The sequence below is a fragment of the Psammomys obesus genome, unplaced genomic scaffold (assembly GCF_907164565.1).
Source record: "Psammomys obesus unplaced genomic scaffold, mPsaObe1.curated_primary_1811, whole genome shotgun sequence".
Classification (NCBI taxonomy): Eukaryota; Metazoa; Chordata; class Mammalia; order Rodentia; family Muridae; genus Psammomys; species Psammomys obesus.
The window spans coordinates 54652582-54674441 of record NW_026585895.1 but is presented as its reverse complement, the minus strand read 5'-3'; the positions used below and the strand labels follow the sequence as shown (position 1 = coordinate 54674441).

The 21860-nt window shown below is 49.7% G+C and overlaps 1 protein-coding gene across 4 annotated transcripts in view; it reads right to left on the bottom strand.

Moving 5' to 3' along the window:
• Window positions 1–534: 534 nt before the first annotated feature.
• Nacc2 (NACC family member 2) overlaps window positions 535–21860 on the bottom strand; it is a 68301-nt gene continuing 46975 nt past the window's right edge. For all 4 annotated transcript variants that reach the window (XM_055600140.1, XM_055600142.1, XM_055600138.1 and 1 more), the window contains 4 exons: window positions 9307–9471; window positions 7038–7143; window positions 6403–6500; window positions 535–5254 (listed from right to left, as the gene is read on the bottom strand). In XM_055600140.1, coding sequence (XP_055456115.1) covers window positions 4743–5254; window positions 6403–6500; window positions 7038–7143; window positions 9307–9471 — 881 coding nt within the window. In that variant the 3' untranslated portion in view covers window positions 535–4742. The remainder of the gene's footprint in view (window positions 5255–6402; window positions 6501–7037; window positions 7144–9306; window positions 9472–21860) is intronic.

Here is a 21860-nt window from a genome sequence, read left to right as displayed (position 1 = left end):
AGGGAAACCCGCACAGGCTGCAATGAGCCATGGGGTTAGGGAGGTGGTTATCTTTCATAGCGGGATACACATAGCTAGGGTTCAAAGAAAGACCCTAGGGGCTGCTTCCAGGTCCCTCTTCAGAGGCTCACGTAAAAGCCAGATGCCTGCTCACCCCCTTCCCCAAGGGCCCAGGGTGAGCAAGTACTTGAAGGCAGTGAAAACAAGAACAATTACCAGGCCCCAAACCAGAACCCCAGCCCTGATAAGCTCTACCCACTTGCAGTTGTCCCTCTGCCCACTTGGGGGCAGGCCTGGCCAAGGGGAGAGAATAGAGGAAGCCACACATCCAGAAGCGGGCAGGTGGGCCAGGTGGAGAGGAAGAACCATTTTGCGGACAATAAATTGGATAAAACCATAAGTCCGTTTGGGCAGTGGCACACTCCTGTAATCTCTCAAACAGGAACAGGTAGCCCACGTTCTTCCACAGCCAAATCTATCCCTTCTCTCCAATACCTTCACCCAATCCCACTGGTCAAGCAAAGTTCAAGAGAGTTGGGTTTGAATTGACTTTATTATTCTGTAAATGTGAACTTTACAAAGCGCTTTATAATTAATGATGACATTCTTTCCTTTGTCATGGATTTCCACCTCTGAAACAGCCGTGAGCACAGGCTCATAGCTCTTGGGTTGCCCTGGTCAGCTTGCGGACATTGCTGTGGTTTTAGTTATTGATACAATGTTGTCAGCCATGGCTACAAAGTAACAGTCTTGTCACTACGGGGTCACAGCACAGAGAGAGAGGAGGATGCTGGAGGGACAAAATAAAGGCCTCCTCCTCCCCAAACAAAAGAAAGCCAGGATGTGGCGTCTGCTCTAGCTCAGTGGTTCTGTGAAGGCCTCCTTAAAGGTGGGGAACTGACTTTATTAACTTATTTTCTAACAGTCATGAGTTATGATAGTACTTTAACCCCTAGACAGTGCCTTCAAAACAATCCTCTTTTTAGGGTCCTTTTCTGCAAACATCCCACAGAAGGGATGACTTCTCCTTGCACCCAGTGCCACCCAAAATGTTCAAGTCAAAAATATTTATACATTTTATACTGAGTTCTCTTTTTGTCTGCTAAAAATAGTATTGCAAATTTTGGCTTCTTTTGACATAAAAATCACAATCGTGTGCAAAACACTTGCAATGAGGCGACAGATGGGGACACACGCAGAGGCTAGTCAATCAGAATGCTTTAGATCCTGCATCCTTGTCCTTTTTTAGGAAAACAAAACAAAAGCAAACACCTTTGCCATTTTTGAAACACTTCGTATCAAGCCCTTCTTCCAGCAGCCCAGGCTGGGCAGGATGACATCATGCTGAACCACACAGCAGCAGCACCATTCCAAGCAGTGGGTAAAGCTGAGATGTCACGTGCTCACCAGTCCAATTTGGGATCCACAGCAGATTCTAACAGGGTCTTTCAAGTTGTCAGCTGGTTGGTGGGCCATGTGCCCTTCGCACTGAAGCTAAGAGTCACCATCTTTGGGGAACCTGAGCAGGGCACAACGGGCAGAGCAAGACAGGGGTAGCACTGGGCTCAGAAGTTCCTGCTTTTGAACCAGGTAGCACTAGGCACCCCACAGTCCCATGGAGGGGATAGGCCCTGCCAGCTGACCAGCCCTCACAGGCCCATTCTTCCGCCTTCCTCCCAGCTCTAAAACCACCACACAGCTAAATTGTCCTCGAGGCTAGCCCTGCAGTCACACCATGGAGGACTCTGAGCCTCGCCTTGATCGCCTTTCACACACCGCTGCATCCACATTCAAGGGCAACGTAAGACACCAAATCAGACATTAGCTGGAGCAACTGGTACAGAAAACAAGACAGAATTCAAGTACTGAGCCAGCCAGCCAGGCAGGCAGTCCCTCCAAGCTCACAGTATCAGCCCTGTCTCTGGTCCCTTGCCCTGGACCTGCTCTACTCATCCCAGCTGCCAGCTTGTCCCAGGGACTGTTGTCTGCTCTGGGAGGACAAAAGAATGGTGGCTGGACCCAGCCCCACCCCAGCAGATCCAACGTGATCCAGTCCCAACTGTCCTCATGGCAAAGATGCTGATGTAGCAATAGTTTCTACAATAGACTCTACATAGTATATGCATATTGCTAGTAGTCAAGCTAGGAACAGAGGTGCAGACATCTGACGAATACTGAGAGGCTCTCATCTATAGGGTCTGGACGAGTCAGGGTCACGTGGCAGGACAAGACAGCCCCGATTCTGGAATTAATCATTTTGTAAACAAAGGAGGGGAGTCTGGTTTTTTAAATTGGTTTTTCTTGGAAGAAAAATAATCAAAAGATGCTAAGGCACTCTGGAAGGCCCCTCGGAGCCCAGGCCTGCCACCCACCTGCCTCGCAGTACATTCAGGATGCAGAGGGAGTGCCCTCCCCCCAAGCAGGTACAGTCATTGGCCATGTATGTCTGCAAACGCTCCCCACCATGTCCACCATGGGACACATTAGTGCAAAACGCTCTGCCTGGCCCACCCGGGGCACAGGGAGAGCTCAGAATCCATTCACATTTAATTAATATTATTGAAGTTTTACCTATAGCTCTTGCCTTCCTTACCCAGAACAAAACAGATGGCAATTATAAACACTAAGGGACAGAGGTTGAGGACATTGTGCTAGCCCGAGCAGTGGTCAGGCATTCTGTGCGGCCACAGTCTCCTCTAATGGCCGGCGGCACCCTCCCTATGCTGACCCAAGGTGGGGACCAAGACCATCTTGGAGTGGAGGGATGAGAAAGAGCCCTTCTGACACCAACCAAAACAGGTGGGTCTGTCTCCCAAAGGTCCCTAAGGATGGTCAAATTAAAGTGCAAATTTGGGCGGGGGAAGCAGATCAAGGACTATTGCAGAGGGGAAGGGCACAGCCCCACCCCCCATCCTGCCATACCCTCCACAGTTCTATGGTCTTCTCCCAGCACCAGGAGGGTTTGGTCCAAGTCACTACCTAGGACTAAGATGGGAATGGAGGGGTGAGAGGTCCCTCTCTGGGCAGCCAGTTCCAGAGCTGGATAGTAGCAAGCTCTGTAGTCCTGGCCCTGGGAATGCAGGCCCTGGGTTACCAAGGAGCAGGGAGAGGGGCTCAGTTCAGCTCCCACAGTCATGATGCCCCTTTCCCTTTCTCAAACCACAGGTCTTTCAAAGGGGGCTGGGGAAGTAGTCAGCACAGTATGGGGGCTACCTAGGAAGCCCAGGGAAGTGCCAGCAAAAAGAGGGGACACAGAGGGAGTCTAAACTCAGGCTCTCCTACCACGGCCCTCCGAACGGGGAGAGACTGCCCAGCCTATGGGCACACAGGAAGGTTCTCGGGCAGCAAATTCAAGATGCATAGAGGGATAGGGAACATTAGACCTTTCACAGGTGGGCAGGCAGTCCATGGACAAGAGTCCAAGAAGAGACACCTGGGTAAGTGGCCTCAGGAGCATATTCCACACTTTAAGATGATGAAACACCAGTGTCAAGCCAGCCGGCTGTCCTCAAAGCCCCTTCTGCAGGTGCCCCCTCATAACTTTCTAACTTTCTGGTTCCCCAATGAGATCTACACCTGCTAACTACTCCAGCCCAGGCCTGTACCTGCCGCCAACCACACAGGTACCCACAGTGAGCAATAGGCCCACCCTGGTGGCCTGCTGGCCAGGCCCACAGGTGCCTAGCCTAGCTGCACACAGCCAGCTGCACTTTCCTGGGACCCCTCTGCCTCCAATGGGAGGCCAGGATGGGGGCTTATGGGCGTGTATTCACCCAAATCTGTGGTAGGCTAGGGCCAGGGACACTCCTCTCTCACTTTTTTTCTTTTTTTTTTTCTTTTTTTTTTTCTTTTTTGCTCTGTTGGGTCTGAAAGTTTCCAAACCACAAACGAAATAGATCTGAACCAAACAAAAACAGCAAACAAGTAAAATCCCAGAGTGGCTGGGGAGGCAGAGGGTGGTGAGGGCAGCCATGGCCAGGGGCAGAGAGACCCCAGGGAGTCAGCAGGCCAGCCGCTGGGGACGTGGGGTTAGCAGAGTGAGGACATAGGTATGGGGGGGGGGGGTTGCCTCATCCTTCCCCTCCCCCAGGTGACCAGCCACAGCCACTGCTGCAGGGCCATCACTTGTCTCTGTGTACACACATAATCATTCTCTCTCTCACACACACACACACATACACACACACACACACACACACACACACACACATGCGCGCACGCACACGCACACACAGGTGGCTTCTTGGGAGGAATGAAAAGGAGAAGTCTGGAGGCCCAGCACTCCTCTACTGCCCCAGTGGGGTCCTTATGGGTAAGAATGGAGTGTCGTGTCTACCCTTCCAGCCATAGGCCACGACTGCCCCAGCTTCTGCTTTCAGAGCAGGAGGAATAGGAAGGGTGGATGAGGCAGGGTCAGTGCCGTATATCAGGGACCTGGTGGCCTCTTCTACCTCCCCAAGAAGGGGGAGGGAGTACTACGGTGGGAGACTGAGCTGGGGAATATCAAAAAGTTGCCCTGGGACCTTTCTCCCAGGGTATGGCCGGCGGCCTAAATGTTTACAGTATAATGAATGCGTTTGTTTCCTTCATCCATTTTAAATACAGGCAGAATAAAAATCACATTTTTGTCAGGCAGCAGTAGCAGTTCAGTAGGTAAGTGGCTTGATCACATTTGTTTGTATTAGTAACGCATGCAAGCAGCTTTAGTACTCGGTGCCTTGTGAGTCGGCCTTGCTGGCCACTTACAAGGTCCCTGCATAGGTGCCCTCTGGCCTTCTTGTTGCTGTGGCCACTGGTGTCTGAGGCCTGCTGGAGCTGGCGTTGCCCTGCTCGAAGGCCTGAGGAGGGCTCTGGCCATCAGCAGGCAGCGGCTCAGGTGCAGCCACCTCCTGGATAACTGAGCCAGCCCCATCTACCTCCTCACTACCCTCAAAGGCAGTGTTGGCCGAGGTGCTCAGATCCACATTCACAGCATCAGTTCTCAGAGCCACGATGGTGGCTGCGTCACTTCGCCGCTCAGCATAGATGCGCTGCTCAAACACCTGCGAAGCAGCAGGTGGGAACTCGGGGTCCAGGGGCAGGCTGGCGGCGGAGGCACCCATGACGCTACGGTACATCTCCACACCCTCTGGCAGCATGGACTTGATCTTGGGCAGCCAGCGCTTGCGGACACGGCGGGCGTTGGTACACATGTCTGCAGCGATCACGTTCATCTCACTCTCCTTGAAGCTGGGGGCAAAGTTCTGACAGTACACTGCGGTGAGAGGTAGAAGTTGGAAGCGTAAGAATAAGCCTCTCCCCTCATTGCTTGGCCCCCGCTGCCCGGGCGCCCACAGAAACCAGGCGCAGAGGGCTGGGCTGTCTATAGTCTTTGCTGCTGCTGAGACCCCTTGATCTGAGATATGGCCCAGAAGTCGCTTTCTCCTTCCTCAGGCCAGGAGGCCCATGTGACTCTTTGGGATGGGGTCTATCACTGTAAGTTTAGTCAGACTGGGCACCCACCAGGTCTGGACCTGTGCCTAACCTCTCTGGCCTCACCTCCACCTAAGAAATGACACAGGTCAGAGGGTCCCCACATGATGAGAGTTGGCTTGCCAACACCCTCCCTGGTTTCAGACACAGCAAACAAAAAGGAGTGTGGGTATCCTAGCAACTTAACAAAACAAAACCCTCTTCTGTTTCCTACCAGGGGCTGGAAACCAAGGTCAGGCCCAGGTCCCCACAGAGCATCAACCCCGGAACAGGTTCCTACAAGCCCCACTTCGCTACCCTCCAGCATCTCTGGGTCCTCCTGTCCCTTCATTCCTCAGAACTGTAACTGCCCACTGCTAAGACCCCTCTTCTATAAAACAGAATTAATCTCACAAAGGGAATTTCTAAGATAAAAAAGATAGTTCTTGGGCTGGTGGCCGCCAGCAGCTGTGCTCTGGGCCAGTCTGTGTGTGTTGGGTGGCACAGCTTCCTCTGCATCTGAGGGTACAGGGCTGGGCGGTGGCTTGCCACAGAGATGGACTGGGCTCCGCCCCACCACGCAGGAGCGGGAGGCAGAAGCGGCCGAACAGATGGCAAAGGCTCAAAATAACCTCAACATGTAAATAAGGGGTTTTGTTCAAAAAGGAAAATTAGATCTATTTCACATATTAAAATAGTTTCGCAGCTGAATTCATCACACTTGGAAACCTACCAAGGACGTTAACACCTCGAGATGAGTTCTGCTTGCTGCTCTTTTCTCTCTCCTGGTCCCAGTGCTGCAGGTCAAAGCAAGCACTCAAAACAGGAGCCCATGGCCCAGAATGACCCTGGGGCTCAACTAAGCCTGCCTGGGGCTGGGATCTCAATTCCAGATGGGATTTCTAGAATTTCCCAGACCCACCCTACCCAGGTGACCCTGCGTCTACTCACGTTTCACAGCATTCAGTACTCGGCTGTCCAGTGGCTTTCGGCTTGGGTCACTGGTAGACGAGCGTATGCCAGTGCCACAGCTATTGGCCAGGGTGTTCCTGGAGGAGGGATGAGGAAAGGAGGCAGGGTTAGTCCAGAAGTGACCCAAGAAATAGGGCTCCCCATACACAAACCCAAATTCTCATGCCCACCAGTGTCTCCCCATGTCTTCTGAGTCTTGCCCAGTGTGGGTGGAAGGCCGAGTCTTCCTCTAAGAGATAGAATGCCCAGCTGAGTGGGCAACCTGAGTGACTGGGCCAGGAGGCTGACTAGCCCAGGCGTTATCCATGGGAAATCCTGAGCCATCTGAGTGAGCTGCTTTTCCTTGGAGAACGGGCCCTGTTGACCCATGCATGCACATGGTAATATACACATAGCTTTTCCCTTTCTTTGGGGGAGGGGTAAACAGCCAGTCTTTCTCTAGACTGGGCCCTAGCGTAAAAGTATATGCTCTTTCTGGAGGATCTCCAGGACACCAGATGTCCACATTAACATAAGGAAAAAGCGAAAGGCTATACAAGCTCAAGCCTTTGATGACCAGACAGCTAGCAGTTAGAGGTCACTCTGGAAGCTTCTGCAGTACCCTACACACCTACCTGTCAAAGAAGGTGGCCAGGAGCCTCCGTAGCAGGACCTTGTGCTTCACTCCTGCACACAGGTGGCAGTTCATGAGCTGCCCACGTGTGATGTAGACCCCAGAGCCTAAAGCCAGCAAACATCAATGTATGAGGTCTTTAGCCTTGTAAACCAAGCCAGGGATCATGCCTGCTAAGGGGATGGTAGGGCCAGAAAAGTCTGTAAGGGAGCGTAAGGAGAGGAAGCAAATGAAAAGGGCTGCAGGGGAGCCTATGCAGGGGTGGGGGTGAAGAGGGACCACTAGGACAGTCCCAGTTCTCACTTGCTGGAAGGTACTAAGATCAAGCCCTTCCCCACCATACTCCCATTCTCAACTGAAACCCAGCAGGGTTGGGGAAAGGCATGGCAAACCCCATACCTTCAATGTCTCCTAAACCCTCAGCTTCCTTTTTTGTTGTGAGGTCTGTTTGTACAGGATGAGACTACCTCAGCCCTTGCCGCCTCCTGGGGAACTTTCTGGAGCTAGCTCTGGCTTTGACTTTCCATCTTGTCCCTTCCCAGATACCAGAGGCCTTGGGCAGATGGAAGAGATAAACAGCGGTTTGCAGAGTCCTGCTGAGGCTTTCACTGTCCCAGCCAGCACTGGCCTCTCTACCCCATGTGTCCAAGGAAGATGTAGTGCAGGGAGGCCATTCTCAGCCATAGACCCCAAAGAAAGCTGGCAATATCCCCGGAGTCCCTGTACAGTGTGGGTGAGGAGAGGACAGAACCTATGAAGACTAGAGCAGCAAGACATCAGGGAGGCCCCTGTCTACACTTGCGTTGCTACAGCAAAGAGCCCATCACTTGACTCTGGAGGAAAGCACAGGCAGAAACAGTGAGCTGCACCTAAACTGTGGCTCTGGCTGTGCACTCCCACTTAAGTGGGTCTCCCTCATCTGATGTTTCGTTTAGTTTTTCAAGACAGCTTTTCCTCTGTGTAGCCCTGGCCACCCTGGGCTAGCTCTGTAGACCAGGCTAGCCTTTAACTCAGAGATCTGCCTGCCTTTGTCTGGGATTAAAGTGCTGGGATTAAAGGTGTGTGCCATTACCTTATTTCGTCTTATTTCTGGCAGAGCATGGACTAAATTTTGTTTCAAGACAAGCTCTCGCTATATAGTCTAGTCCAATTCTCAATTCCCCTGCCTCAACCTCCCAACCACTTGGTTATAAAGCGTGAACACCACACCTAGTTCTTAGAACTTCCCATGAGTCCTGTCTATTAAGTCTTAGCAACGGAAGAGACTAGGTGAGGACAGGAGCCTGCCCTTGCCTAAGGAACAATTCTACATCCTTGAAGGGCACCACAGCAGTAGGAGAGACTATCTCCAGCTCCTAGAGATTCCATTTTGCCCCAGGGCTTAGATGGAGTAGCCCCACCCCATACTACCCGGAAAGCTACACTCCTGCTACCTACCAAAGTTAGTGCGCAGTGGTTTCCAGGACAGGGGGACAATGGACAGAATCTGTACAGTTCCTGTTCTGCTGAGAGTGGACTCAAGGTGCTACCCAGGATGTCAGTAGAGGGTGTCAGATGGAACAGGAGAGGGTGGCTCAGGGAGGCTAAGATGCAGGGCTGAGGAACCTGTCCAGCTCACAGGGGCCTTCTCAAGCAAACAAAAGAAGCAATGAAAGACCAGGCATGGTGGCCCACACCTTTAAACCCATCACCCAGGAAACAGAGGCAAGAGGATCTCTGCGAGTTAGGGGTCTACATATCAAGTTCTAGGACAACCAGGGCTATAGAGAGAGACTTGTCTCAACCAAACAAGCAATTAAAGGAAACAATGTGAAAGCCAATGGGTGCCACTCACTTGGATCTTGCTGAATACTGCCTTACAAAATGCAAGGACCCAACACTAAAAGGATGATGTCCCTGAAAAGGTGCTGGCCCTGAGGGTTTCTGGACTCCACCCTAGACTGTGAGCTACAGTCCAGACACTACAACTGGACACTGGGGCGGGAAGGACACTGGTAAACTATGTGACTTGGTTCTATCTGTGACCTAAATTAGAATGCATCGTGGATATAGCCCTTGCCAATCAGAAGCCTGGCCAGCTCAGGGGACTCAATTAAAATGCTAAATTAATTCAATTGAATAACTCCCCTTAATGACACATTCTTCTAAGAGGAAATTTAAGATGTCCTTCTTTCTTTCTTTTTGACTGACTGGTGATGAGTGCACTGTTTATAGCTCTGAAAAATAACAAATAGGACATTTGCATACAGTTATGGGTGGGGCTGCCTCACCTGCTACAAGCTCCAGTTTCTCTCCGGGATCTCCCTCCGAGTAGAGCTTTGGGTGGCAGCGGTACCCAATCTGGCTGATGAGGCTGGCAGGGAGCGCCACCAGGTCTCGACGGATGAGGACGCAGGAGCGGCTCTCCAGGGGCACTGGCTCTGGCTTCTCTTGCACTGAGGCAAAAAGACTAACCCAATTAGACTGGAGTCTGTGGGTGAACCTGGGCCTCTCTGTGCCTGTCCACTACATTCCCCGAGGCCCAGGTTAGAAGCATTCCACATCACCCTGGGACTACGCTGGACTCATGGCAGCCAGCCCTTCACTCCACACATGCACTCCGTCCAGCTCATACCCAGTGCTGTCCCGCAGAGATGCCGGATAGCATGAATGAGAAGCCAGCCAGTGAGGAATGCCCGCCTAGGTCTGAGAAAAGGCTTCTCAGGGTGAGTGGTGTTTCGACCCGATGGGTTATGGGAAGGAGCACTGAAGGAGAGGCCAGAGAGCATGTGCTGAAGCAGGACACAGGACAGCCTGGCTAGAGACCTTAAAGCTGCAGATGAAGCTTGAACTCAGCAGCCTGCACCTTTTCAGAGTGTGAAGCTGCCAGCTCTGCTGTTAGGAAAACTCATGGATGGAAACAGATCAGGGTCCCAACTGGGGACCCAGGCTCTCCTCAAAGTGGTTTTATTCATGCAAGAGGTTACCAGATACGAGGGAATGAGCACGCTCGGGGAGGTGGCCCCTTGGACTGGTCTGGCCTGACACAGGAAGTCCTCCTAAATATCTGTCGGGAATAAAGCCAGGCATCTTTGCCTGGGAATGTTCTGGCAAAACACCGCTGGAACAGGCAGGTAGGTCTAAGAGTGCCTCAGTACCTGTAGCTCTGAGGCTGCTCCCATGACACCGGCCCTCAGTGGCAACCCACGGACATGAGTGTGTTGCACAGCTAGGCAGCATCAGCATCCAACAGGCAGGATGAACAGTTTCCTACAAGTCACAGAGGGCCTGGGCCAACACTCCTTAATAAGGACTACTTGCTAGGCATCTTATACACTACAGGACCAAGGAGGCCCTGCGGTCCTAAGCCCAATCCTGCACAGCCTTGTCTTGGTCCCTCCATTCTCCCACTGACTCTCCAGTCCCTTTTCCCAGGAGGTCTTGTAGTTGAGCTAGCCTTTCGGCTAATCCCATAGACAAGAGATTGGCAGTAACACATACAGCACTCCTCTCAGAGCCCACAAGTGTCACATCACTCCTTCCTGTGTTCCCAGCACACAGGTTAGGTCCCGAGAGGGCCAGAGCTTCCAGCCAACTGTCCCCAGCTGTGTGTGTTCCCATATATCTGTGTTTCTGTGTGCTTATGAATGTGTGTGTGTGTGTCTGTGTGTGTTTATGACTTATGTTTATCAGTAGGTATGAATGTGTCTGTGTGGTGCAGGTAGGACTTGGCCCTGGCAAAGTAGAATGTGTTGGCCCCACAGGTTTGGAGCCTGGGAGGCTTAATGCAGGTGGCTCAGACTGAGAGATAGTGCCCCAAGGCAGCTCCAAGATCAGATACAGGTGCACCTGATTGCTCCAGGTGGTCTAGTTTCCTGTCCCTTCCCACAGTCTGACTGCACAGTAGGGACCCCAAAACCCAACATCTGGTTCTGAAGTGACCACACACATGCTGAGGAACGGTGGATCACTGCAGGAGAATGCAAGAGAAATTTCAGTCCAGAAGATGGGGTAGAGAGCCTGTCTGCAGCTCCACCCTGTCCCATCATATGGGGCCACAGAGCAGGGTCTTCGGGGTACCTCAGACCCACTACTTTTTTGCTACAGCCCAGAATAAACACAACTGTCCCTGTGTATGAGGAAGACCTAGAATTGTTAGACATTCAACGAGGACAGAAGGCAGAAAAAAACAGAAGCCACCGAGATGTAGACCCTTGCCTGGTGCCAACCAACTGGTGGTCAGGCTGGCCAGGTGGCATTTCCCATCCAAGAAGGCAATGAAGAATCTTTACAGCCCGGAATTACCCAGAGACTGAGGGAACACATCAAACAATCCGGATGGTATTTTAAAACATAATTATCCGCCCCCCCTGCCCCGCCTGCTGTGATTACACATGCAAACGAGCATCGCCAACGCTGTGCGCCGTGCGTGGCATTTACATAAAGAGTGTTCACCAACAGAAATAATTCTCCATCTGAAGCCAGAGCTCTCTCGAGATGTTTTTCCCAACAGCAGAAGTTGTTTGCGTTCCACATGCACGCCCTCCCCAGCCTGGCTCCCCGAGAGAGAGCCGCAGACTGTCAGCCTAGAGCCCCAAAAAACCTCTTCTATTTCTGCCCTGCGAAGCACTGGATGCTGCCACCACTAAAAATACCCCGCATTGAGTGTTAGCTCATCTGCAAAGGTGCTCTAAGCTCCTTTGTGTGCCCCACCCCTTTCCCAGGTCCCTGTATCACAGGCCTGAGTAGCTAGCTTCAGTCACCACCCAGGCTACAGGGTTAAGGGAACTCCAGAGGGGGTTCCCTCCCAGATTCACTCCCAGAGGGGGCATTCCCCTCCGGTGGACCTCAGTGGGCCTTGCTGATATCAGGGCCTGTGCTTGTTCCAGGTGGGCCAGGAGTCCATTATCCCTATGCTCCACTCCCACCCCAACCCCAAGAGGACTTTGAGCTGAGGAGAGATCCTGTGATCACAAGACGTTCCCTGCCTCCTGGTCTCAGGTACCGGGAGACTTAAGTCTCCTATCATCCAGGACTGGTCCCAGTGGTATCAATGTCACTCTCACATTCCGAAGGCCAGGTGACAAGGCTCTGGTTTCCAGGACTGAGCATCCTGGGGAGAGAGCATGTGAGGCACAGTTAGCTGAGTCTATGGAGAGCTGACTAGCCACGGGCTGAAGTGGAGTCACTTCCCAGTCATGGTAGAAAGCCCTAGTATAGCAGCACCCCAGACACTCAGGCACGGATCGCCTCTCTCCAGGATCCCCTTTGGGTTACACCATGAAAGCAAACTGAATACTGTGGTCACATGATATGTGGGTTGCATTCCAGGGCTCTTAACATGGTCACCCAGGGAGCCAGCTAAGCTTTCTGAGGCCCAGTGGTGCCAAGTCTGGATGGTACACACACAGGGACCCAATTCTCTAAGAAGAGCTCAGTGCTGAGTGAGAGCCAAACACAGAAAGTTGAATTTCAGTTGTGTGAGGTTCCCAGGACAAACCACAGGGAACCAAGAAACAAAATATGGATATTGTGAGTGGGGAATCTGTCAGTTTGAGAAGATCTCAGAAAGTTTATGGATGGGAGGATAGTGACGGCTGAACAATGTGAATGTGCATAATGTCACTAAACTGCACACTGAAAATGACTGCAAAATATTACCTTATACTGTAAGTAAAAGCACATTTTAAAGGAGGAAGAGGTGGCTGGACGTGGTGGTTTATGCCCATAATCCTAGAACTTGGCACAGAAAGATCAGGAATTCAAGGTCATCCTCAGCTACACAGCAAGTATAAGGTCAGCTTCAAAAGACCATTAAAAAAAAAAAGCACTTTGGATGTAGCATGTTTAGCTGGGATAAAGGCCCTGGATGCCCTTGCCAGCACCAAAAGAAGGCAAGGGAGAATAGGAGAGAAGGAAGGGTGGATCCCACAGCATGCAGAAGGAAGGGTGGATCCCCCCCCACTTACCCATGGGATCGGCCCTCAGGAAGCTACTCAGCAGAGGCTCCCCTCTCCCTAGCCTCTCCTACCCTGTTCCACAAGTCCTTGGGACACACTCTCAGATGCAGCATGACAAGCCCACTGCTGGGAACCCAATCAAGAAACCTAGGCTGATGCAAACAGCTGCCAGTGGGAGTGGCCACTCAGCTCAGAGCTGCAGAGGCCAAACGTACATGCCACCCACCCAAAGTTCAGAATCAGAAAGCAAACCCTAGTTCTTAGTTATGAGTAGAAAAAAGGGGCCTGTGATGAGAGGAAAATGCCAACTCACACAGTGGAAGACTCCCTGTAATGCTGCAGTCAGCAAGACCACATGGGACAGACAGACAAGCAGCTGAAAACAGAGTTCCACAGGGCTCCACAGTGCATTGACGGCTTCTGACACTGTTGTGAGCCAGTTGGTACTCTCAGCCTTTTACAGTCACCCCAAACCTAAGCCAGGGCCACTCTCAACCGGCCCCTCATCCCTCCTGCAGAAGGGACCCAGGAGTCTTTTGGAAAAAAATAGTAGGGAAACTCTGCTCTTGGGTTAGGCTAAGAGTTTTGACATGATCCTTAAAACAAGCAGAAATGTGAGTTCTCCAAAATGAATACAAAACAAACACAGGGAAGCTACAGACTGGAAGAAAACACTCTCAAAACTCAACATTAAAAACAAACAAACAAAAGAAAAAAACACCAGCCAGGCATTGCAGCAAATGCTTTTAATTCCAGACCGAGGCAGCGGATCTCTGAGTTCGAGGCCAGCTTGGTCTACAGAGCAAGTAGAGAACAGCCAAAGCTGCACAGAGAAATTCTGTCTTGAAAAAAAAGGGGGGGGAGGATTGCTGGAGAGATGGCTCAGTGATTAAGAGGCAATGGTTGCTCTTCCAGAGATTCTAATACCCTGCTCACAACCATCTGTAATGTGATCTTCTGGTATTCAGGTATACATGCAGATAGAGCACTGTCTGTCTATCTGTCTATCTATCTGCCTGCCTATCTATCTATCTATCTATCTATCTATCTATCTATCTATCTATCTATCTATGCATATACATACATACAGACTGGACAGGGGGCCAGAGACAGGTGAATCTCTGTGAGTTTGAGGCCAGCCTGATCTACAGAATGAGCTCCAGGACAGCCAGGGCTATACAGAGAATGTCTGTCTCAAACAAACAAACAAAAAAAGCAAAACAAAACCTTGAGTGCTGGAGAGATGGCTCAGTAATGAACACACTTGCTGCTCTTCAAGAGGTCCTGAGTTCAATTCCCAGCACACACATGGAGGCTTACAAACAGCCGTAACTGTAGTCCCATGAATTCCAGTGCCTTTTCTGGTGTGCAGATGTGCACGAGACAAGAGTACCCATATACATAAATAAATAAATCTTTAAAAACAAAACAACCGAGCCCCAGTTTTAAAAAACGGGCAGATATGTAGAAGAATTTACAGATGAAAATCTGTACTGGAAAGGTGCTTGCTCAACATTCACTCAAAAAATATAAACTGAAATCACAAATACCACCTTGCTCTTTAAAGTCAGGACCTAGAGCCAGCCATGAGGCCAAGTACTGGTGAAGGTGGAAGATGGCACCCTTCTATCAGTGAAAGTGCAAAAGGAGAGCCGCTTCAAAAGCAGCTCCGTGGATTCTCGAGGTAGGAGACAGGAAAAACACTGCCCACCCCTGCAGGCCCCAGCTTGGCACTAACCTGAGTCATTGTCATAAAGGACACCCACCTGAACACAGTGATCCCGGGGCTTAGGAATAGTTTACAGGCATGACGAGCAGCCAGCCCGGAGGATTGGCCTTACAGACGGGGAGGCGAGCAGCTATAACCACACCAGGCCTTGCTAACTGGTGGCTGGAAGGCAGGGTGTCAGAGCGACTACCGTGCACCCAGGCAAGGGGATCCCCACACATGCCCTGATCTCCCCCAAGAGGCCTGGGCCCCCCACTCCTATCCTCAGCAAACACAGACTTCCTGCCCAACACCAGCCAAGCCTGGGTCATTAGCAGTTCCTGGCTCAGGCGCCTGCCTGACGGCCAGGGTCTGGGCCAGCTGAATGTTAGTTTGTCAGGTCAAGGACACCCAGTGTAGTTCTGTTTCCGCTGAGTACCACTTCTTCACCCATCGCTGAGGGTGGGCTCTATGGCTCTGCTGGCTCTTGTTGGCTGGGACAGCCAGCTGTATGCTCAGCACAGCCTGCTACTCAGTGGCCTGTTACCTGTAAGGGCCTAATTCATGTGGGCCTTAACAGTGCAGGCACTTCCTGAAGCAGTCTCTTCTCACGGCTTCCTGAGCCCTTCAAAAGGGGAGACAAGCCAGGCATAGTGGCACAAGATTGTAATTCCAGCACTCAGGGGGGCAGAGGCAGGTGGATCTCTGTGAGTTGGAGGACAGTCTGGTCTACAAAGTGAGTCCAGGACAGCCAAGGCTACATAGAGAACCCTGTCTTGAAAAACTAAAATAAATAAATAAATAAATAGATGGGAAGCCAAGATGCTCTAATTGCCAGGAGGGAAAGCAACAGAAGTCAGACATGTCACTAATGTTGCCTGGACATACCCATTTCATAGATGCTAAAATGTGGGACAAACCCATCACAGATTCAAAAAAACATGGCAAACTGGATACAGAAGAAGATAAGCTGGCTCGGGATATCCAGAGAGTACCGTGGATGTGGGGCTGGGGATGCACATATTCACAGCTGATGTGGGCTCCCAGCTATAGCACAGGGGGACCGGTTAAAGACCACACTCACCATGTTCAGCTTCCAGGAGGCTCAGGCAGTGAGGGTAAACTTCAGAAGTACCTATAAGGGGTCCATGTCAGACCGAGTAACCAAGCCTCTGGATCTGAGTGGCCCCCTGGGTTCCCAGGAATGGTCCTCCAGGTTTCTTGGCTGGTCATCCTAACATGGCTGGTACAGCCTTCACACCTATGGTCCTGGCCAGTGTCCCTCCCTGGAGCCAAGCTTACCTAATCCTAACAGGTGAGGTGGTTTTATCCCCAAGAGTCGCTGGCACCCAAACACAGAGGGATGCTCCCACCACTCCCAGGTTCTCCCTCTCTCTATGGGCTACCCTAGTAGCTGACATCATCACCACTCTGGCCAAGCCTCTTTCTTGCCCTCCATCCTTCCATTAATTTTTCCACTTTGTCCAATGACAGCCAAGAGGACAGGATGTGGCTTTCTTGACCAGTGGAGAAAATAAGCCTTGGCTACACAAATGGCATAGGTCAAAGTAAAGATCTGTATGTGCAGCAGTTACCCCAGGACATTTAAGGAGCCAGGTCCAGGGCTAAGCTAGTACCTCACACTTATGTATGCATACACACATGCACCTTGGGCTTGGAAAAGCACCTAGAATATGATACCTATGGCTGCCCAGGGAACAGACCAGCAATCAAGCACAGTGTTCACTGCACACCCTTTTCATAATCTCTAAATTAAGTCAGTGCTTGGCTGTTAATAAATAAACACATATAACTGGTTACCTACCCTGAGACTCTGCTTCAGTGCTTCAGCTATGGAGTCTCAGGGCAATGAGCTTCTATGTGGAGAACAACTGTTAAGACCTGTGCTTTGTTTAAAAAAAGATAGGGAAGGGTTTGGGCTGGAGAGATGGCTCAGAGGTTAAGAGCACTGGCTGTTCTTCCAGAGGACCTGAGTTCAATTCCCGGCAATCACAGGGTGGCTCACAACCATCTATAATGAGATCTGGTGCCCTCTTATGGCCTGCAGGCACACATGCAGGCAGAATGCTGTATTAATAAATAAATCTTTAAAAAAAAAAAAAAAAAAGGAAGGAGGGGTCCTCAGTGGCCAGGATTAGAAGCAGAGATCCCAAAGAGAAGAAAGACAGAGCAGAGCAGGGGGCATTAGGATCTAGGCAACAGAGAGACCTGAGGGAGGCTCAGGACTCAGAGATGGCATTCTGAGCACCATTCTGGACTATCCCTGGCTGTCTCTGTAGAATACTAAATAGCAAGAATGCAGGACAAGGCTCAGAATAACAATAGCCAGTACACAGCTTGGTGGTTCCTGTCCTGGGAAGCAGACTAGATCTCAGAGCCTGCCAGAGTAGTTCTGGCTTCTAGCTGTGATCCCAAACAGCCATGGCTGAGCCTGGGACTCAACAGCCTACAGTGACCACCCAGAGGCTCTCACCACACCTGGAGGACCAGCAACCAGGCCCTCCTTGGAACAGCTGCTCAGGCTTCTAAAATGTTTTTGCCCTGCAATCAAGAGAATAATGCCAGGAAGACTAGAAAACAGTAGCAAAGATTTAAGAAACAAACCAAATAATAATTAAAAAAACAATTTACAGAAAGACATTAGATTTGATAATTAGCGGAGATATACTTTATATCTGCTATGAATGTAGAAGGGAGGGGGAAATATAACTTGGAATCCCAAAGAAAACCAAAATCAATAAGGAAATAAAACATGGCAGTAACTAAAATCATGAATTCAGAAAGATGATTTGGGGAAGAATTACACAGAGCAGGTATGATTTGTGAACTAGAAAATAATTTAATACAAAATACTCAGATGTAGGCAGGAAAAGATATAAGAAAACAAAATTGACAGAAGGCAGGGGCTAAAGAGATGGCTCAGTTGTCAAGAGCACTGGCTGTTCGTACAGAGGGCATTGGTTCAATTCCCACACCCGTGTGGCAGCGCACAACCCTCTGAGAGTCCAGTTCCAGGGACATCTAACGCCTTCTTCTGGACTCCATGGGCACGGTATACACAGTGGTGCATAGTGGTGCACAGACAAACACGGAGGCAAAACTCATACACACAAAAGAATCTTTTGTCTTGGAAAAAAAAAAAAGACAGAAAACAGATAGGAGATGTGTGGAGAGCCTGGGCCTGGCACTCTGGAGGGAGGAAGGCTGCTGTGCTCAAAACCAGTGCCGGGAACCCAACAGTGGTTGGAACATGAGCCCCTTGGAAAAAAAAGTAGCACGGGCAGGTTGAAGAGGCAATGCAGGGGCACTGGGGGTACCATAAAGGTAAATGCACAGGGAGACACAGGAAAACAACTTCTAAAACAAGCCAGTGGAGCTTAAGCCGCTCACAAAATTAAGATACACCAGGGCAGCAGCAGTGCAACAGGTGAAGACAGCATGAGAGAGGAGGCGTTAGGCTCCTAGGCAGCAGAAGGGCTTCATGGTGCATGGCAGTAGGTAAATGCCCCAAAGTCTGTAAAAGCCTAATGCAAGGATGCTGAAATCATTTGCCTTTAGAGCACTGTTCTGTTCTCAACCTTCCTAATGCTGTGATTCTTTAATGTAGTTCCTCGTGTTGTAGTGACGCACAACCATAAAATTATTTTCCTTGCTACTTCCTCACTGTAATTTTGCTACTGTTTTGAATATTAATGTCTGATATGCAGTAATAGCTGATATGCAAGGTGGTCTTGGGCAACCCCTGTGAAAGGGTCATTCAACCCGTCCAAAAGGGTTGCGACCCACAGGTTGAGAACCACTGACAAAGAAGGCCAGCATAAAAACTTACAAGCCTTATTCACAGAAAGAGAAGACTCGATTAACACAAAAGAGGAGGGGAAAAGGAAGGCACAGCAGTGGTCGGGGGACAGTATGAAGTAAACCTTAAGAAGTGGGTTGTGACAGAAAATGAGAGTGGGCCATGGATTCCAATAACTCAAACCTAGAGTCTGGGGTAGTGACTGGCACTGTGGGTTCCAGCTGCCTAGGAGATGGAGGGGATGGCAATTCCAGGCCTGCCCTTGAAACACAGTAAGCCCCTGTCACAAGACAAAAAGTTAAAAGATAAGATAAAGCAAGAGGCAGAAAAGACAATCCAGGTATACAGTTCACAGAAGAGAGCTGGGTGTTATACAAACATCAGACCAGGAGAAATTAATGTAAGGAAACACTGCCAATCTCAATGTGGTGTATGTTACAACATGAAAACAAGCCTGAGATGAGCACGCACCCAGTTCAGCCAGCAAGACAGCAGCAGGAACACAATAGCCACACACTTGTGCCCACCCAGGACCAGGCCGACCTGGAAGAACTCCCAGCTCTCCCTGTGTGCAGCTTATACGGTGGCCCATGCAACCTCCTCTCAGCACATTTGGAACTAAGCAGGAGAGCAAGCAAGTCTCTACAGATTCCAGAGAGGAGGAGTCTGAGCACACTCCAGGACCACACAGGATTCAGTTTGCTCAGATGAGCCCAGTTCCGACTGTGCTTGGAAATCAAGCAGATGCCATAAACCCAAGGCCATAAAAAGGGGGGTGTCGTACATCAGAAAAGATATTTATGGGGATGATAGTAAAGACAACAGGGTACAGCAAAATATGTTATGTAAGGACCTGGCAACATATAAAACTCCACCTGGCACCTAGGGTAGGGTGGGACCACCAGGCTCCATCCTAAAGAAGCAGCATCAGGTCTAACAGTAAGGAGTTAATTTATTATTATTATTATTACTGTGTGTTGTAGGGTTTAATTCTGTAAGTTGTTTTGTGTGGGGTGTTTTGCCTGCATCTGCGTCACTGTGCCTGGATCCCCGGAACTGGGATTATTGGTGGCTGTGAGATGCCACGTGGGTGCAGAATAAGCCTCGGTCCTCTAGAAGGGCGGCAGTGCACTTCCCCATCAAGCCATCTCTCTAGCCCCTAATTTTTGGTTTCGTAAAGTGAAATTAAAACATATGTAATGTAGCAAGCCAGACATAGAGGTACCTGCCTTTAATCCTAGTAGGCAGATGGATTTTGAGAGTTCCAAGCCATCCTGAACTACACAGCAAGTTCCAAGTTCCACACTGGCCAAAGCTATACAGTGAGAACCTAGCTTAAAAGCAAATAAACAGCCAGGTGTGGTGGCCCACCCCAGCACTCCAGAGGCAGAGGCAGGCACACCTTTCTGAGTCTGAGGCCAGCCTGATCTACAAAGTGACGTTCAGGATAGCCAAGGCTACACAGCGAAACCCGTCTCAAACAAACAAATAAACAAAAAACCGAAAGTTCCAGGACAGTAAGGGCTACAGAGCTACACAGAGAAGCCCTATCTCAAAAGAACCATTAAAGAAAAAAAAAAAAAAAAGATAAAGATAAAATCGGAGCTAATGGGCACCACGGTCTTTGCCTAGTATTGTGTGGACAGGCCAGGGACAGACACAGCACCAGGCCTGCCACAGACTTAGCTCTTGAGAGCATGTGGAGCTTCGCTGCGGTAAAAGTGAACATAGATGCAGCTGGAAAAGTCTATCAAAAGATGCAATTTGCCAAGACTGACAACACAATAAGTAGAAACTGAACTGTCCTCTTCCAACAAAACAACAAAACATGAATGCCCCACCCTTTGAAGAGTGGCTTTACACAGGCTCTTCTAGATTTTTAAATAAAAACATTAGAAAAAAAATCTTTATTTTCTTTATGAGGCCAGATGACCTTGATAACAAAGCCAGTGGTGCCTTCCAGGAGAGCCAGGGGCAGTCTTGCTCCTGCAAAATTCACAAAGGTTTTTGAGAAAGTATTAGCGGGGGTAATGACTCACCTGTAATCTTAGCACTTGAGAGGCTGAAACAAGAGGTCTGCCTCAAACTCAAGGCCAGCTGGAGCTAGAGTGAGACGCTTGCTCTGAGACAAAACAGGGGGCAGGAAGATGACTCAGCAGTTTAGCGCACTTTTTGCCCTTGCAGAGGACCCAGGTTTGGTTCCAAGCACACAAACAGTGGTAGGAAATGAACTGTGACTCTGGTTCCAGGGGACCCAACACCCTCTGCCATCAGTTGTGAGCATAGTGCACATACATACATGCAAGCAAGCACTCATACACTTTTTTTTTTTTTTTTTAGTTTTTTGAGACAGGATTTCTCTGCATAGCATTGACTAACCTGGACTCACTTTGTTGGCCTTAAACTCACAGAGATCCCGTCTGCCTCTGCCTACCAAAGTGCTGGGATTAAAAGCATGCACCACCATGCCTGGCGGCACACATAATTTTTTAAACCTAAAAACAAACCCTAAATATACACATACACATATATACATATATATGTATGTAAAGATGATAAACTAGGTGTGGTGGTTTACACCTAATCCCATCATCTGGGAGAAAGAAGCTGCTGGATCTCTGTGAGTTTAAGGCCAGCCTGGTTTACATAGTAAGTTCAGGCCAGCTAGAGCGAAGCAATGAAAACTATCTCAAAAAACAAACAAACAAAACACAAAAAAAACAAAGAGGGAAACAACAACAAAAGAGTATTAATAAAAAGATGGCACTTTGTCCACACAGATCACTGTGTGTTAGTTACATTTAAATAGTAACAAAATAATTGATGTGACTTTTAAAGGGAGGAATCCACTATTTTAGCTCACATCAGTCCATCATGGAGGGAAGGGACATTTCACACCACGATACACAAGAAGCATTGAGAAAGGAAGAAACTGGGCATCCTTTTTAAAAATCATTTTATGTGTACCAGTGTTTAGTACACATGGATATCTACATGCCATGTGTATGCAGTATCGATGAAGGAGAGAAGAAGGCATCAGGTCCCTTTGAACTGAACCATTGTGAATTACTAGGGAGTTGATGAGAACTGACCCTAGGTCCTCTGGAAAGACAGCCAGTGCTTTTTAACTGCTGAGCTATCTCTCCAGCTCCATGAGACTTAGTCCTGCCCACAACTTCTTTCAAACATTGAAAACATCAAATATGGAAAATGTGGCCTGGAGAACATTTCACATTCAAACCATGAATGATCCAAGGCTGCTGGACTCAACCCACCCACTGTGGCACATACCCAGGTCTTGCTTTTGGACCTCTACATTCTGGGATCCTGGGAGCCATCAACTGTGGGCATGTCTCA